General features: G+C 44.2%; 1 protein-coding gene across 32 annotated transcripts in view; it reads left to right on the plus strand.

The window, feature by feature from the left end:
- Positions 1-18,512, plus strand: part of TNIK (TRAF2 and NCK interacting kinase) — a 302,307-nt gene that overhangs the window by 45,198 nt on the left and 238,597 nt on the right. For all 32 annotated transcript variants that reach the window (XM_042853762.2, XM_065557764.1, XM_065557762.1 and 29 more), the window contains exon 2: positions 5,667-5,732. In XM_042853762.2, the coding sequence (XP_042709696.1) occupies positions 5,667-5,732 (66 nt within the window). The remainder of the gene's footprint in view (positions 1-5,666; positions 5,733-18,512) is intronic.

Consider the following 18,512-nt stretch of genomic DNA (forward strand, 5'->3'; position numbering starts at 1 on the left):
TCATCGCCATTGTTATTTCAGTCTCAAGGCCATTTGGTAAAGGCGGCGGGGGGGGGGGGGGTAGAAGGAGGAGGGGCAGAAAGGTATTAGCAAGGGGGTCAAAGTGAACCTTGGAGCACTTGCCTGTAATGAGCTTTTTTGGTGGGGAGGGGAAAATCAATGATTGCCAAATGAAATATAGTACATCATTGTAAGCAGCAGAGAGTGCAAGTTCCATTATCTGTGAAACACTGTTTGGTCTGAGATTGAGAACTGCTTATCCTGGACTTGTCTCCCAGTCCTTTTTTTTTATTCCCCCCCCTCCGCCTCCCCGCCCCCGAATAATTTAAAGGCCATCCATATTTGATTCCTTAATATCAGTTCCACTTTCCCGAGCTGCTGTTGCTCTCTACTACACTCCTGCATTATCTCTACCATATCAGTCAAGACTTGCAGTGATGACCAATTTGCATTGCAGCCCTAGGAAAGAAATGGTAACCATGTTCTGTCTGATATGGGAGAGGCAGAGTATCCCACATCAGCTATTAAGATGCAAAAGCGCTTCACTGCATAAGAGATGATTTAGAGGCTCTGTGGACAGAAAGAGATTTCCTTTCTCCCCTCCCTTCCCTGGTGTATATCTTATTGTAAGGCAGGCTAACAAAATATTACTTCTCCACATACACATAATGAAAAATCTCTTCAAAATGCAACTCGGAAAAATCATTATTCCTGCCAATTGCAGGCTGCATTGGGAAGAGCGGGGTCAAGGAACGGCATAACCCTAGTCTGAATAGAGACCAGGCTCTATTTTAATTTTGTGAATCACTAACATTCCAGTCATGTTGCCATGGCTACACTGAAATTGTAACTCTGGGCCAACAGTGTAGAGTGATGCCAAGTCAATTGAGGATGTAAGAACCAGGAGACAAAAATAGCTTTTGGCCTCATAGGTGCACAGGTAAGAGCCAGGGTGGCCATATGTGGCTCACAGAAGCGCTATGGTAAAGCCTGTGCCGTATCTTTAGTACAGAGGTGCAGCCCATGTGCCATCTTGCGCCAATCACCAGGAAGCTGCCTAGATCACAGTGGGTCATGTGACTCCTACAGGCTAATGGAAAAACTAGTGTTTGTAATCTACTCTGCATTCAGGGCTGCCAGGTGTCCTGAAGTTTGTGAGACATTTGTACAGCTGACAGCCTGGTAATGCCTGTCTGTAACCCAGCTGAGATCTCATGCCTGTAGCTGGACTGCAGGGACGAGGACTTCTGCTGCTTGTCTAGGGTTACCATATTTCAGCAAGCAAAAAAGAGGACGGGAGGAGCCCCGCCCCAGCCCCGTCCCTATCCTGCCCCTGCCCCTTCCACCTTACCACCTGCTATAGCCACAGCTGTCAAGTTTTGTGCAGCTCCGTATTCTACTCCACCACTGCTTGGGACAGGACACGTTGACTTTCAACTGAAGTTTCTGTGAAAATTAGCTTGCTAATCTGCACAAAAGACTCATGAAGTTGCACAGTTCTTGGCAGCCTTGCAAATTAGAAATGGCCTTCACGCTGTTAGCAAGTTGCTAACATGGCCCTCAGTTTGGCCTTGGCTGGGGCGGGGGGACTGGACAAAGCCCCTGAAAATGTATTGTTGGGAACAATTCAACTTTGATCTGGAATTGACTAGTTGCCTCATTGGGTCTTTTCCATCTCTAACTTCTGTGAACATTTTACAGTAGTGCAAGCACAGGAGTTTTTTTTTTTTTTTTTGTAACTTCACAATGATTATTTACCCATAGCACATGGAAAAACCTCTTCCAAGGTTGTTGCAGCGAGAGCACTGAGCAAAATAACTCCTGGGAAGCAGAACTTGAAAATAAACAGTAGCTGCCATTTATTTTTCTGTTCCTTTACTTCTGTTTATAAGAACCTAGTGCACTAATGGCTCTGAGTCCCGTTTTCATTTATACAAAGAACACTGCTTTGTCAGCTTTGGGATGTGCAGAGTGACAGCCTTTGCAAGAGATTGCTATTTTCAGTTCAGTCTCCTGTACTCTTTGCATTGCAGCAGCACTCCGGCCTCTGTGATCTAGCTCCTTTGGGAGCCTCTTTGCTTGTTTGCTTGCTTCTTCCAAACCAGGCATATCCCTGACAGTGTTGTTTGGTGCCTGTGGCCCTGGTGGAGGGAAATATAAGCCTGCTCTTGTACCTCTTACAGTGCAGGGGTGTGGCATGACTAGATCTTCCTCAACAGGAGCACATGCTTTGCATACCACTGATCATGTTCAGTGTAGGAATGTCTGTGGTACAGCAGTGTGTCTTGCACTGTGGTTTTTCCGTACAGTATATGCAAACACTTGGAATCTAAAGAATTCCAACCCTGGTTATCAGGTATCTGCCATCATGGCTAAGCAACAGCTAAAGGCAAGATGTAGACCTGAAAATACTGAAATAGCAGAAAGGAATTATTTAGCATAACAAAATGGAGGTTTTTCTGACTCCAATTCATTTGCAGGCTACCCCTGGCATTATTAATGGGTTTTCCCCCCTCTTCTCTCACCTGCTCACAAAGGGTATGGATCCGCATACCTAAAAAGTGCTTTTAGCTATGACATGTAGTGTGCAGATCTCTGATTCAGGCCATATGTCTCAAGCCCACCATGGTGGTAATATTGCTCTTCTGCCTCCCCAGGAAAGCATCCAGAATTTGGACTTTCCTTCCTGGCGCAGAGATTCTCTTCTATACCTCCGTCTTCCCAGACTGATTGTTGCAATTCTTAACTTGCTAGCATGCCAAATTGTTTGAGTACTAGCCAGCAAATTATACAAAATCCAGAAGCTAATGTTCTGACTGGTGTAAAAGAAGTTCGCATCAGATAACCCTCATTTCATCCTACTCTTTGAAAACACCAAAACCAAAATACCTGATCTCCACCCACCTACACCCCTCCTCTCCCTATATATATAATTTTAATTAGTACAGAAGTTAAGGTATGAAGGACCCACTCTGGGTTTGTGAGGCAGGGCTGCCCATGGGGGGCGGGGGGGGGGAGCAAGTGGGGCAATTTGCCCCAGGCCCCACAGGGGCCCCCATGAGAATATAAGTATTCTATAGTATTGCAACTTTTTTTTTAATGGAAGGGGCCCCCGAAATTGCTTTGCCCCAGGCCCCCTGAATCCTCTGGGTGGCCCTGTTGTGAGGCCCTCTGTGAAGAAAATCACCAAAGACCCACTTGGTTCCCTGCTGTTTGGTTTGTCAGGCTCCACTCCGAACTCCTATTGCACTTGTAATCTCAAGCAGTTTCCACTCAAGCTGTTGCAATCACCCACTTTTCTGAAGCTTGGTAGCTTCTGGTGACCTATATGCATCAGGAAGCCAGGAGTAGAGCCAGAGCACAACTTCCTAAATGGAGAAAGGAGGGGGGCAGTTAAGGCATTACTTCTCCCTCATGGCATGCAGGCACTATGGTCAGATGGGATCACAGCCAGGAATGATCCTTTGGCTGGCCCTGGATCTGAGTATAAGAGTGATACAGGGCTCCTTGAAAAGAGGGTCCTGTTAATTGTGCAGGAGCCCATAAAGCCAGGGCCAGCAGTGCCTTGCAACTCTAATATGTGAGCTGTTAACCAAGGGATATTAACATTATTGTTTCCTCCCTTCCTCTTTAAGCTCAGTCTGTTACAAAGGGAAACTGATTAGAATCCTGCTCAGTTTCCCTCTGCAGCCAGCTCTGTGTGTTAGAGACCTTGACTCAAAAAGGAAAGTGAATAATTCTAACCTGTTAACCCATTACTAGCTCTTTAGACTCCGCATTTGCCAAAAAGATGGGGCATGAGGAAGAGACTTATGCAAAAGATGGGTAGGGCTGCATTTGGCTGTAATTCTGTTTTCTGGGCATCACACCTTCAGAGGTAAGCAATCTGTGCCCTCTGGGGGAATTCAAGAAGGAGGATCTACCGTGACAGACCTGCTGTCTCTCTCATGGAGATATTGGCTCTTTTCCTCTTTTTTAATTCTGCTAAAACAAAAGTAATATAGTGGGAAAGTCCACATTTTGCTCTTCTTGGGCCTGAGGCAACTGCCGCTATAGGAGTCACTGTTTAGCTGTTAATGCACTAGCTTCTCGATAGTCATTAACTACTGACCTCAGGAATAGAAATATGCAAAATAATTCTCTGTGAAAACAGACACCATTCAAAACTAGCCTGACTTCATGTTTTATTACAGAATCAAACCCCAGACCAGGTTGGTAGAAATATTGGCTAGGGGTTTACAAACCTTTTAGTTTGCAAAGCTTACACGATTTTGAAGCAGTTAGGATCTGGAGCTAGGAGAAACTTGGTGGCTCCAACAGAATTTGGTGTAGAGATTTTTGAGTTAATTTGAACCCTAAACTTTACATTCAGGGTGGGTGGAAGCAGTGAGGGGACATGAACCCACCCATGTGGATCAAAACCAGATAAAATGCGTGCAGGAACCCGTCTCTATGAGAACCCAGCATGCTTTACAAAACTCTCTCTAATCAGGAAGAGTCTCTTTTCTTGTTTAACTGAAGATGTATTTATTTTAACTGACCATAGAATAAGTGGTGATTTGATTATCTGTAGAACGCATACGGTGTGTTCAGGTTTCTGTGCATACGTAAGTGACCATAAAAATACAGCATAGAGTCTGCAGTGAGCAGTAAATTAACAGCACTTGTACTCAAGCACCATCTTGACAACTATTTCTAAGGGCCAGATCTTGCAAATGCTTAGTACAAGCAGGACCGACTCCAAGTTTTTTGCTGGCGCAAGCAAAAAAAAATTTCCCGGCCCCGCCCCAACTCCACCCCTTCCCCGCCCCATTCCAACCCCTTCCCCAAATCCCCAGCCCCGCCTCCTCCCCCGGGCGCGCCGCATTTCCCCTTCTACTCTTCCCTCCCAAGCTTGCCTGGGAGGGAGGAGAAGCAGAGCGGTGGCACGCTCGGGGGAGGAGGCGGAGGTGAACTGGAGGGAGTGGTACCTCTGCGCCCCCCCCAGGTTACTTCCTGCGGCCCTCCCGCGCGCCCCCCCCCCACCGCAGCTCACCTCCTCTCCGCCTGCTCCCCTGAGCGCCGCCGCCCCTCCGCTTCTCCCCCCTCCCTCCCAGGCTTGCCACAAAACAGCTGATTCGTGCGGCAAGCCTGGAAGGGAGGGGGGAGAAGCGGAGCGGCGGCGGCGCGCTCAGGGGAGCAGGCGGAGCCGAGGTGAGCTGCGGCGGTGGGGGGCGGTTCCTCTGCCCCTGCCCCCCCGGGTTACTTCCTGTGGCCCTCCCCGCGCCCCCCACCGCTGCAGCTCACCTCCGCTCAGGGCCGGCTCCCGGCTTTTTGCGCCCTAAGCAAAAAAAATAAAAATAAAAAAGGAGCCGGAGTGCTACCCCTTGGAAAGTGCGTCCTGAAGCACATGCTTGGAGCGCTCATGCCTAGAGCCGGCTCTGAGTACAAGGCATGGTGCCTATAACCATTAGTAGTTCCGCTAACTGGTAAATAAGCATTGTGCTATCTGGTAATCGTTCACTGGATCAGACCTTAATACATGGGCAGATTAAAGGCACTCTTAAACAGCTGTCAGTGAAATGTGGACTTCATTCCAACCAAATGTTTCTTTTGCATAAACTTGCAAATGTTCATTACATTTTTAAAAATTTTCTGTTTTTTTTTTTTTTTTTTTTTCATTTTAGGATCCTGCAGGTATCTTTGAACTGGTGGAACTTGTTGGCAATGGAACATATGGGCAAGTCTATAAGGTAAGGTCTCTGAATGTGTCTGCAGCAATTATGATTTCCTGGTACATGAGTTTACATATTAGAATGCTCAGTACTTATCTACATTACCCTAGATCTATTTCAGAGCTGAACAGAAACTAGAAGCCTTCTTTATGAACTTCAACTTCTTTCAGTACCTGTATTTGATCTTCCTTCTCGAACTTCATTACAATGAAGTTCCTAGTTCTGAAATTGTTCTTGGAAACTGTCTTTTGATTATTAGTTTTTATTTCCCCTTATTTTCATTCTTTCCTGAATGTGTTCAGTGGGCAGCAATCTAGATGGTGCAGTAGTTTAATACATTAGCCTGTCACTTCTAGAGAGCGGAATTTGGAACTAGATTGGTTGACAAATGAAATGAGTTTGGTTTTAATTTAGTCCCCCATCCACATTGCAGAACTAGGATACAATCTGACTCATTCTGCCAATCTGTACTTAGCAAAGGGCCACTGCAAGAAAGGAACTTCAAAGTCTGGAAGCTTCGTTTAAAATGCTTCTTAATATTGGAAATGGTTCTCAATCAGAGCCCTGGAAACTTTGGATATTTCTTTGAAATCTATACACAGTTCTTATAGATGACTCTGACATCTATAATGAGCCAATCATAACCCCAGATCCCCAGATTCAGAATTTGGATCTCAGCTTGTTTGGGTTTCTTTAAGGTTGGTCTTAAATATACTTATTGCATGGTGTGACAGAGGGTTAAAAATCACTGAAAGTTGTTTTCAAATTCTACATGGGACTATGCTAACTATTCTGGTTCTACCCTATGATAATAGTCACTCTAGTTCAACTTTTCTAAGGGCCTCTAAGGGCTTGTTTGCACTTACGGGGGGATCCACGCGCAGCGATCGATGCATCAGCGGTCGATTTAGCGGGTTTGGGAAGCCCTGCTAAATCGACTGCAGATCACTCTCCTGTCGACTACTGTACTCCACTGGATCGAGAAGAGTGCAGAGAGTCGACGGGAGACGTCTCCCATCAACAATGCGTAGTGTGAACCCTGTGGTAAATAGATCTAAGCTACGTCGACTTGAGTTGCGTTATTCACGTAACTCGAATTGCATAGCTTAGATCAACTTTTCCCTTTAGTGTAGACAAGACCTAAGTGTACACACCCAATTTATATATAAAATCTGTATTTGCAGGTGCAGCTCAGAACAAAGTTAGTGAATCTGTGTGAACAAATTCACTTTTGATTGTGCAAATAAGAAGTTGTCTTTTGGGGGGGGGGGAAGAGGGAGCACACTCCCAATCAGTCACTTGGAAAACATGGTACTTGCTGTCATGCACTGGCATACACCAAGCTTCCCCCAAATCAAGAGAGGAAGGGAGGAAAAGTTTGTTTTAAAAGCTGTCAGGAAATATTTGTTCTGAATTCTGGCTTCCACATCATCCCATTGCTGTAGGCTAATCCCTTTAATCAGATGATAGAATTTAAATGAGTTGAGGATGAACTGAAACTTCTGGAGTTAAAAGTGTGTGGATTTCTAAACAGGAATAAATACAAACTTTAGCAAGGTTATATTCTGGTGATTCTTCCTCTTTGCTGTTTTTTTTTTTTTTGGATGGTGTTTTTGCATTAAATTGATGATGATATGCTGTTTTTATTTCCATTGTTCTTCCTGAATCATCAAGGCCAAGAGCATTAGTTTGACGTTGAAACTGTTTTTTTCAGCTGGTAAAATAAGTGTAGAGATTGACCTTATTTTAACATGTGCATATTTCTAACAAGCAGTGGAAACTGTGACTATAACATCCCTTCAAAAGCTTAATGCTTGTATGGAAAAGCAGAGAAACTGCACATACTTTACACTCTTCTTTACACAGTTCTGTTTGTGTTTCCTGTCCTGTCAAAATACTTGATTTTTAAAGAGTCTAGTTATCTGAAGCAGAAAACTCTAAAATTATTCACACTTAGTTTTCTGGGGGTAGGAGATTTTGATCATTTCAGTGTGTGGCCCTTTTTCACTTCTGCACACAGCATCTCACTAGCTGTTTGCAATCAGAGTGCTCAGATTAGTTAAAATCAAAATGATGCAGAACGCTTCACATGGTTTCATTGCAAACAAGGTGGTGGTCTTCGAAGAGAATATTTATGCTCAAACCAAAACTACAGGCCTAAATATCTACATGCTAGAAAGAAATTTGCATCCAAATATGAACTCTCTGGCTTGGTCACCCATCTAGTTTAGACTGAGATTTTCTTTTCACTTTGGTTTCATACATTTCAAGGCGAGAAGGGACCCCTGTGATCATCTAGCCTGACCTCCTGTATATCACAGGCCATAGAACTTCCCCAAAAGAATTCTTTTTGAATTAGAGCATATCCTTTTTTTTTTTTTTTTAATCAAGACTTTTTTTTTTTTAAATCGCCAGTCATGGAGAATCCACCACGATCCTTGGTAAATTGTTCCAATGGTTAATTACCCGAATTACACTTGAACTCAAGCCTCAAAACAAAATGTAAGCGATGTGAACCAGAGTAACTGTTAGTATGAAGCATAACTGACTGTTAATGGTGTTGGTCCTCGACAGTTGCGGAGAAATAAGATCTTGATGGCCATTCCATCAAAATCTCCTTGGGAAAATGTCTTTTGCAGCTGGACAAAGAAACAGATCACTAGAAGATGTCCAAAGATGCTTTGACCCTTTTGCTCCCTCTAAATTATTTTCTGGAGATGCCACTATGCAGGAATAATCTGCCGCAGTTTGTATACCTAATTTGGTCTAATGTAGATTAGAGCCCATGTAATCACCCTCAAGGTTGACTTCTTTAGAAAAAAATCATATGCTCTAGTCCCCTACGGCCTGTGTTATACAAGAAGTCCGACTAGGCGATCACCTTCACCATTCTGGCCTAGGAATCTATGCAATGTCTGAATTCAGTTGAATTCTGGTAGCTTTGGAGTAACTCCCATTAACTCCCCGAATTCAGCCCTTTGCAATAGTCACAGCAGTGTAAACTTGGAATAGCAGGATTTGGCCCACATTTCCAAATGCAAGCGAATGATGGATGCATGGTTCACTGCAGCTCAATGCATTTTTGTGCTCCGTGCAGGTAGTTAGGGGTGAGCAGATGGCAGGATTTTGATTCCATGAAGTCTCATGAGGGTTGTTCAATTGTTTCTGTCTAGTTTGTAAAACTAGCTGGCCTGAACCTGAAATATTTCTGAACTGCGCATGTCTAATGGACACACTAATACAGGTTGTGCTGCTAGTTGAGCAAAATAGATTTTCAAATTTGCCAATACTTATCTGAATATGAACACTCCTTTTTACATCCAAAACAGAAATTCTGCTTGGCTCTCATAGTTATTACTACTATATCTGTAGCCTCTCGTCCCCCCCTATAGTTTGTACATATTTTGACTGTAAGGCCTGGTCTACTCTAGGAAATTTGGTTGGTGTAACACCATTGCTCAGGAGTGTGAAAAATCTATACCCTTTAATTACACAGTTAAACCAACCTAACCCTCGGTGTAGACAGTAGTAGTTCGATGGGCGATTTCTTCTGTTGACCTAGCTTCTTCCTCTCAGGGAGGTGGATTACTTATGCTCATGGGAGAAGCCCTCCCATCAGCATTGGTAGTGTCTTCGCTAAAGCACTACAATGGCACTGCTGCAGTGCTTTATGTGTAGACAAGCCCAGAGCCTTAACACTGGATCCCAAAAGGCATCTCACGGTTGCACCCTCTCTCTCGCTTGCTGGAATAGGATCTCCTTTTTGTCTTGCTCCATGTGCCTGATGTGTAAATCCATTCTAACCAGGCCTTGCAGTTCTGTGGTTCCATTGCATAAATAGAAAATGATTAAAAAAAAATAAACATTCAAAGAAAACATGTTTTAAAGGGAGCACCTGTTTTGTGCACTTCAATTAGTGGAGACTATTGACCTTGTTAAAATAAATAGCAGAAGTAGGGGTGATTTTTTTCCCTTGCTGTAGGTCAGACAATGGAGCACTTGTACTCACTATGGAGTGCTTGTATGAATAGCCCAAGGGGTCTGCTCCTGTGAGTAAGTGCTTGCCATCATCAGTAAGTATTCGTTAGGCTTGCCCTTTATCATCTGACACCCAACCGATAACGCATCTCATAATCCAAAGGGGTTGTGAACTGGCTTATTTATCTGCTTGATCACATGAGGCCATATTCTGCGCTAGGGACCAAATTCTGCCACTGAATTCAGTACTTACACCCTTACACCAGAAGAGAATTTGGCTGTAATTGAAACACCTATTGAGATTGCTGAGTGCTATGCAAAGGGTAGGATACGGTACAGAATGTTTGAGGCAGAATTTTGTATTCTGGTGGCTGGAGTAAGGGAATGGGGGATCGGGAGATTGTGGGAGCTTGGCATAGGCGTAGTTTGACTTCTATATTGGCGGGGGGGAAGCTCCAGTCAGGCCAATGGAGCCATGCATGGGGGAGGGGTGGGAATTCCGCACCTGCCCAAGGCTTGCAGTTTGCGGGGGGCAACGCCCCTCTGACCCCTTTCCCCCCAAACTACGCCCAGGGACCTTGTTGAAAGTCAATTAACCTCTCCCTGGCTCCAACTACCCCTCTGTAAAATGAGATTGACCATGCTTACCAGCCTTTGGAAAGTGCTCGGAGAAGGTGGCATGTAAGTGCAAAGGATGTTCGTTCTCTTGGTGGGAGGTTCTCATTTTGGATTGTTGGAGGTGCAGTGAAGCAATGCTGCAGCTTGACTATGCCGGAGCAAACTGAATTTAATAGCTGACTGTCAAACAGCCAAAAACCTATTCATGAGGACATTTCTAATCACCAAAATAATCACATTTTAAAATCACTTCCCAGGATTACATTGTTTAAAAAAATAATAAAAATCTGTGGCTGCAGCCATTGACTCTACCTATCCTGAGGCTCTGTGCCAACCGAGCAAGGGCTCAGGACAGAGGATTTGTATGTGATGTGTTAGTTTGAAATTAATAGTTGACACATAAGTATTGTGGATTTGTAACCCGCTCAGCATTTGAGATCTTGAATCTCTGTCATTTGCATTCACTTAAGGAATTGTTGGTTGTTTGATCCCCAACCCTTTTGACAAGTGTTTCATTGTACAGTATGCCTGGAATAGAGTAAATCTTAAGGCGTGCTTCCTCCTTACAAAGGAAAGCAAGGAGTTTGTGAGAGAGAAAATAAAGGAGTCGATGGAATCTATTATGCATCTGATTTCCCACCTGATCAGCCCCTAAAAGCTTAAATCTCCACCTGATTAGTGGATGCTTTCTAGTTTCCTGCCTTAGGGCCCGGTCCTGTGACATGCTGGGCACCTCATGAAAGGGCTGAGTGGCCTAAACTCTGCTGATTTCAACTGAATTTTCTGGCTGCATTAGAGAATCGTCCCCAACTCCCTCTTTTCAGTTGTGAGGGGGCAGGGGGGAGAGGGGAAACAAATAAAACCAAAGTAAAATAAAACAATTCATAACAATTCTTAGAACCAGTCTCAGCTGCTACTTTATGCACTACTGTAATACTGTTAAAGGGCCTCAACTGAGATCAGGGCCACATTATGCTAGGTGCTGTACAAACACATTGTAAGAGACAGTCCCTGCCTCAAAGAGCTAAATAAACAGGACTGATGAAGAGCGGTAGGTGAAACAAGTTAAATGGCTTGCTCAGGGTGTCACAGCAGATTGATTGCAGAGCCAGGACTTGAACTCCAGGTCTACAAATATGTAGGCTAGCACTCGACCAAACATATTGTAGGCCCAATATGTTGGCCACTGTTGCCTCACTCATGTAGTGCTTTTTACACAGGGCTTGTTTTGCACTGGTGCAGATTCCTGGTTATGTGCTGACCTCTTTTCAAACAGCACAGAGCGCCCATTAGGCCACTAGCGAAGGAGAAGTTGTAATGACAGCCGCTGGGGCCTGCTGTCAGGGGCCAGAATAAACTAGGGGTCAGTCTCCCCTTGATCTCAAGGGAGCTGGTTCTGACTGACAGGGACTGCAGGGTTTGCAGTGGAGTGCAAAACCCCTTCATTTGCATTAATAAAGCAGCTAGTCAGAGTGTTCTGATGACTGAATGCTGTAACAATCTTGACACAGCGAGGGCTCGGAGGATTGACATTTCTTACTAGAGCAAGAATATGAACAGTCAGAGCAGTTGCAATAAAAAGTGTTGCTAAAGGAGCTCTTTTCCACACTCCGTCGTTCTTTGTTTCCCACTGTTTGTGTGGGTGAGCGTGACTCTGGGGGAGGTAACAAAAATCTTACCAAAGTGCTTCAGATATTAGCAATTTCCCCATCAACCAGCCCAAGACTGCCACACGCAAATAAGAATTCCTGAACTATTAGCGCACTACACTTTCTAGCTTGCGTAGGTCCAATATGACATTGCTGTGAAATGTCTTTCCCTATCCATATTGTGTGAGATGGGCACAGCGTGATAGAAAACATTAATTGCCAACAAATTTCATAGGCATAATTACTAGAATACCATTCTTGGTGATTGCAGTTGGCGCTCAGTGGAATTGATGAACAGTCTTTCATCATTCAAAATTACTGGACAACTAGAAGGGTAATGATGCAAAGCCACTTTTAAGTCACATGGCTCTCACCCTTAGATTGCTATACAATAAAAAAAATAGACTATCAATCTACATCCATTGTAACTATGGAAGCAGTTCCTCGCTTGAGCTACACTATCTCAACAAGCCCACTGGGAGGAATTGTACCTTACGGAGAGACAGTACTCTTGTAGACCCATGGCAGGCGTTTGCCACATCCGCTTCCTGCCCCTTTGGGAAAAGCCTGTTCCACCAGTAAGTGGTAGCAGGGATCAGTTTGTGAACTCAAGAGCAAAACCCTTGCTCGGGGGCACAAGCTAGGGCAGGAGGCTCCATGAACAACAGCCCCACCATGGAGTACCCATGTAAGTCACAGTCTGGTCCTAAAAGTTACCTATATACAAGGATCACCAAAATATATAGGTATATCTCCATATATATATATATAAATCATAGAACTGGAAGGGACCCCAAAAGGTCATCAAGTCCAGCCCCCTGCCTTCACTAGCGGGACCAAGTACTGATTTTGCTCCAGATCCCTGGGTGGCTCCTTCAAGGATTGAACTTACAACCCTGGGTTTAGCAGGCCAATGCTCAAACCACTGAGCTATCCCTTCTCCCTGAATGATAGGTTAGTAATAAGGATTTTTCTAGTCATGTATCTCTCTCCTAACTGCAACAGGCCACTGGAAGCTCTCGGCTACAAATAATATCTGGGGGGCGGGGGTGTCAGTAAATCCTCATGCACTGCATCTCTCTCTCTCTCTGTGGTGGTGGTTGTTTTAATGAGAAACCACTTTGGTAGTGGTTGATCGCTTCAATTGAACTGGAAGAGCTTCTTTATTTTTCTAATTCTGTGTCTAATGGAACAGATTTTAGAATAATTTTGAGAGAGGGAACTACCTAGTCTTAGTCTATTTAAGATGAGGTTATTGTTTTGTGTTTAATTCTGTCATCTTGAATACATGAATACAATTAATCGGTCTTAAAATAATCAGCCATTGACTCATTGTTTGGCTGCTTACACTTCTACATTCAGTCAACTATGTGCTACGATAATGGAAACCCCTTTGGAGAGTTCTATATTATTTGAAATATTTAATCTCCTATACAATGCTTTGACGATTTAAGGTGAGCAAACATGTTAATTGGAACTGGTGAAAATTATAGGCAACAATTTTTCTTACCTGTGGAAAGTAGGAGAAATTATTTAACCTTGAGGAGTGTTCACTTCATAGACTATTCCCCTTGTACATCACACCACTATCTTCTGTATAACTAACATTTCCGCATTGCATTGCCTTTTTGTGGTCTCTGCTGTCCAGCTTAGAACTCCCTTCCCCACTGCTGTACTACATAACTAGACCACGTGCACAGCTGGAGGTTGGGAGGAGCATGCAGAGGTTGCAATGTTGCCCACCCCTTTTATTCTGGGATGCTCTCTCTCTCTCTCTCTCTCTCTTTTTTTTTTTTATCCTGAAATAATGCTATTCCTTCTTCCACCTATCAGTTGCCAAGTAACTCTAAGAACAATACCCATATGACTTGTAGCTTTTAGATCTCATAACACTCTAATTTAGAAGACAGAATAAACCGTGTAATGGCTTAGTGATTAGATGGCATTTACCAGCTAATTAAACAATCAATAGTTAGGGTGTAATTATAGACTTATTCCACAGCACAGTAGTTTGTACCCTGCAAGATAAAGCAATGCTAAAGTTCTAAATGGAGGGCAAAATCCCCAGTGCCCTAAAGACTGCAGCATTTGGCCCAGAATATAAACACTGTAAAGCCCCTGGAGTGGATAACATACAAGCAGAACTAGTTTAAAGTGGTGGAGAGGCACCCGATGTAACTTTTGGAGTCTGGAAGATGGCCCAAGACTGGGGGACAGTCCCTGATGGTTCCTATTCTTCAAAAGAAGGCCCAATGGTTTGTGAAAACTACGGCACAATCTCATTATTGACATGCCTTTGCAAAATACTGCTGCACCTCATCTTGAAGAGGATTGTACCCAAGATAGAGAACTTTTTGGCTGAAGAACAAACCAGGTTTAGACCCGAAGAGGTACAGTTGAGCAAATATTCAATCTGCATGAGTTATATCAGATGGTGTTGGAGAATGATGGGAAGGTGGTCCATGACTTCACAGATTTTGCCAAGGCATTCAATAGCGTATGGCACAAACCTCTTTGGGTAATTCTGGAGGTGGCTGGAGCTAGTGCAAATGTAATAAGACTGATACAAATCTTGAAAGATGCACAATGGCTTTGGTGTTTTGTGGGGCATGAGTGGAGTAGTTTCACCTGAGAATAAGTGTCAGGCAGGGCTGCATGCTATCACCAACTATCTTCAAGAGTTATATTGCAGAAATCTTAAGAGGAGTCACTGATGGAAAGCTACAGGATAAGGTACCAAAGATTAGTCATCTGTGCTTCACTGATTACATTAATCTGATTAGACTGTTGTAAGGAGAGGTTCAAAAATTGCTAGAATGAGTAGTGGTGGAAGCAGAGAATTTCAGTGTAAGGATATCATATGAAAAGACAAAGGCAATGGTTACATAAGTCTGTTGAAAAGGCAAAGATATTCCTCCCCAAATCTGATGAGGCCATGGAGTGTGAGCACTTCAAATACCTGGGTAGCATGCTTACAAGGGATGCTAAACATCACATAGAGATCTCACAGAATTGGACTTGTGACCACTGCTCTAGGACACAGCCACATTTAGCGAAGTTAAAGTATTACTTGGAAGTGTAAAATGAAATTGCTATAGTCTTGTCTTCAGCATTGTGCTATATGTGAGATGTGGATGCTAAGGAAACAGAACATTCAGAGGCTTGCTACCTTTGAATTTAAACGCTACAGGCAATGGCTACACATTAGCTATACCTTGTGCACAACACTAACGAAGTAATCGCCCAAATTTACAACATAACCAGAGTCATACCTGACATGAAGACAATCAGACAAAAACCCCTTGAGTCTGTGGCACGTGAGGGTCAGATGAGCAGAGGAAGATTGCTGAATCAACTTTTGCAGGGACTAACACTGGGGCAAGGGACATCCCCGGTGAGTGTGGCTCTGTGATGTAGCTCCCTGGATGGAATGAAGTATTGCATGCTTCTCAAGGCTGTGTGAAGACCACAAAATGTTGAAGATTGCTGGGCAATGACTCCTGTGTGTTGTATCTCTTGTTCATGGTGATGTGACTTTATAGTGCTTTGCACTATGAGAAAGATAACTAAGTACTATCCTCCTAAATATATTCGGGAAGAATAGAGATACTCTGATTTCTATAAATCACATGTGCTTATGTAAACTAGAATTCTGTATAAGGGTACGTCTACACTTACCGGAGGGTCCAGCGGCAGGCAATCGATGTTCTGGGATCGATCCCGGAAGTGCTCGCCGTCGACGCCAGTACTCCTGCTCCGCGAGAGGAGTACGCGGCATCGACGGGGGAGCCTCCCTGCCGTGTCTGGACCCGCGGTAAGTTTGGACTAAGGTACTTCGAATTCAGCTACGTTATTAACGTAGCTGAATTTGCGTACATTAGTCCGAAGTGGGGCGTTAGTGGGGACCAGGCCTAACAAACAGTTAAGTTTACTCAGACTTCTTTACTGTGTTTTTTTGGTAGGGCTAGGTATGTTACAGCAGCCTTTAGCTTTAAAGGGTCTGATTTGTTTGCCTCTTAATCCTGCATGACAAACCTTTTTGAATGAGACTCTCCCACTCCCCATGCAGAAAATGTGTCCTCCCCCTCTTCAGCGGCACTTGGCTGGTCCAGGGATCTACGTGGTAGGATACTGCAGGCAGTGGGTGAGCCAGGGAAGAAGTGGGCAGGTCAGAGGGAAGCACACTACTGACCACCTACACCCTGTGGAGGTTTCCCCACAAATGCCATGCAGCCTGAGGTGGTTGCTTATTGTTCTTGGGGTGCATAGTAAAATAGTGTACAAATTTCCTTTGTTTCTATCTTGCTACAGGAAAGCACATCTGAGTGCAAAAATGGTGTTATGCATCTGCCCCACCATATACAGTGGATGCCAGCTATTGTCAGTCCTGATTATTGACATCTTTTAGTTATTAGCAACACTTTGCTGGCAACCAGTCCTGTCTTGTTTTAATGTTAATGAGATTCAGATATTAGCAACTGTCATGGTTTTTTTTTCTTTCTGTGTAGCCTTGTGGGCCCCCAGTGCCTCCATTCCCCACGGAAAGCTCTGGAATCTGGGTTGCAGCTTCCCTCCCACTCTGCAGCCAGGGCCGGCTCCAGGCACCAGCCTGGCAAGCAGGTGCTTGGGGCGGCCGCTCCGGAGAGGGGCGGCACGTCCAGCTATTCGGCGGCAATTTGGCGGACGGTCCCTCACTCCAGCTCAGAGCGAAGGACCTCCCGCCGCATTGCCGCCGCAGATCGCGATCGTGGCTTTTTTTTTTTTTTTTTTTTTGGCTGCTTGGGGCGGCAAAACCCTGGAGCTGGCCCTGTCTGCAGCACCAGGACTCCTGTTACCTCTTGTGTAGGCAGCAGGTCCCCAGCCGCGGGGCCACCCTGTGCTGCTGTCCTGGGCATGGGAAGAGAGGCTACAGGCAGGGCAGCATGCTGGATGGCAGCTTTCCATGGGGACCAGGAGTGTTGGGGGTAGGGAGCCTGTGGGAAGGCACAATACATCTCCCTGTGCTCTTCAGTGTGCACCTTGCCCTGGCACCAGGGGCCCAGGCTCAGAGCATCCCCATGCTTCTTTCGCTGGCTGCTGCCGCGTAGGCCAGGAAAGCTAAACCCTAGCTTTTTTTCCTCCTTGCAGCAGCCCGGCAAACCTGCCTTCCACATATTTGCAACCTCGGGATAATGGCAACTCTTTTCTGGGACCTGAGAGGCCGCTAATAAGCAGAATCCACTGTATGCAACTTATGTTGAGATAATTCCTTTCAAACATGCTACTCTTTTATACTAGGTCTTTACCAAACTACAGTGCTCAGCCCCCAGGAAATCCATGGGACTACTTACAGTAGTAAATGCTAAGCACGTATGTTAGTGTTTACCCTATGACTTAGGCTGAGTGGTAGTTACTCCTCTGTTCAGCCATTTGCTCTCTATATTGCTGTTGTATGTAGGCAAATGGCATCCCACTCATCCACAACAATACAATGTATTGAATTTAGTTAATTGGAAGTGTCTTTAGAATGATCTTTCTGTCTAGATTATCATCTGTGGCTATGTTAAAGGTTTCTAATACAGAAGCCCCCTGAATGCCTATCTACAGGAATAGGAAACGTGTCTTATAGGAATGGATATCCAATGGAAAGGGTTATTTTTAAAGTGATTTGAGTGATACAATATCCATTCACTTTGATCAGACACTCAGAGGAGGCTGTCTTTAAAATACCAACAATTATAGCCTTCTTATTTATCACTTGTTTGTTAAAAAGATGTGCATGGCTTTCTACAGAACAAGCAAAAGGTCCTAATCCAAGGTGCGTTCAATCTGCCACAGACATAACACAAACGGTTCTGACTAAACCAAGTGGTGAGGGACCAGGGTTACAAGAGTTAGATTATGAGTTGTGCTTGGATTACAATCCTATCTTTAGTTCCTCTTTAGATTTTAGATCAGAGTTAGAAAACTACATGAAAGAGAAAGACACGTCTTTATACTTGTTCTCTGTAGTGCACCTAGAGTGGGTGTGTGTATATATATTTATATTGATATTGTGTGTGGTCAATAGTTTTTGCTGATTAATCACTGATCCTTTAACTGAATGGAAAAAGAGTTATTGTACAGCACAAAATTATGATGACCCAAGGGGACTGTGTGTGTGTGCATGCATTTGGACTAGTCTAAATTTACTTTGGCAGGTTGTATCTTTAGGTAAATGGAGTACTTGAAGTTAGCATCCAGCAGAGTTCTGGAAGGATCTAGACTTCCAGAAACTTCTAGTGCTCAGCTCAAACCATAGAGAATGCCATGGGAACAGGGCATAAACCCAGTAATATTTTGCCTAAATCTGGAGCTGGCCCAATGAACTGGGATAACTAAGGGCCTACAGCTTTCAAGCACCATTGTTGGTGTGCTCATTTACACATCAATACCCAGAATGCCCTGCTGGCTCACAGCTATTTCACGGTAGTGCTTTGTGAATTTAATTGAGTGGCTGAATGCTGTTTCTGTAGCAAGTGGATTTGCTAAAGGTTGTTTTGAGATATTTTCTTCAACATTTTATGGAGGGAAG

This window comes from Chrysemys picta, chromosome 9 (genome assembly GCF_011386835.1).
Source record: "Chrysemys picta bellii isolate R12L10 chromosome 9, ASM1138683v2, whole genome shotgun sequence".
Classification (NCBI taxonomy): Eukaryota; Metazoa; Chordata; order Testudines; family Emydidae; genus Chrysemys; species Chrysemys picta.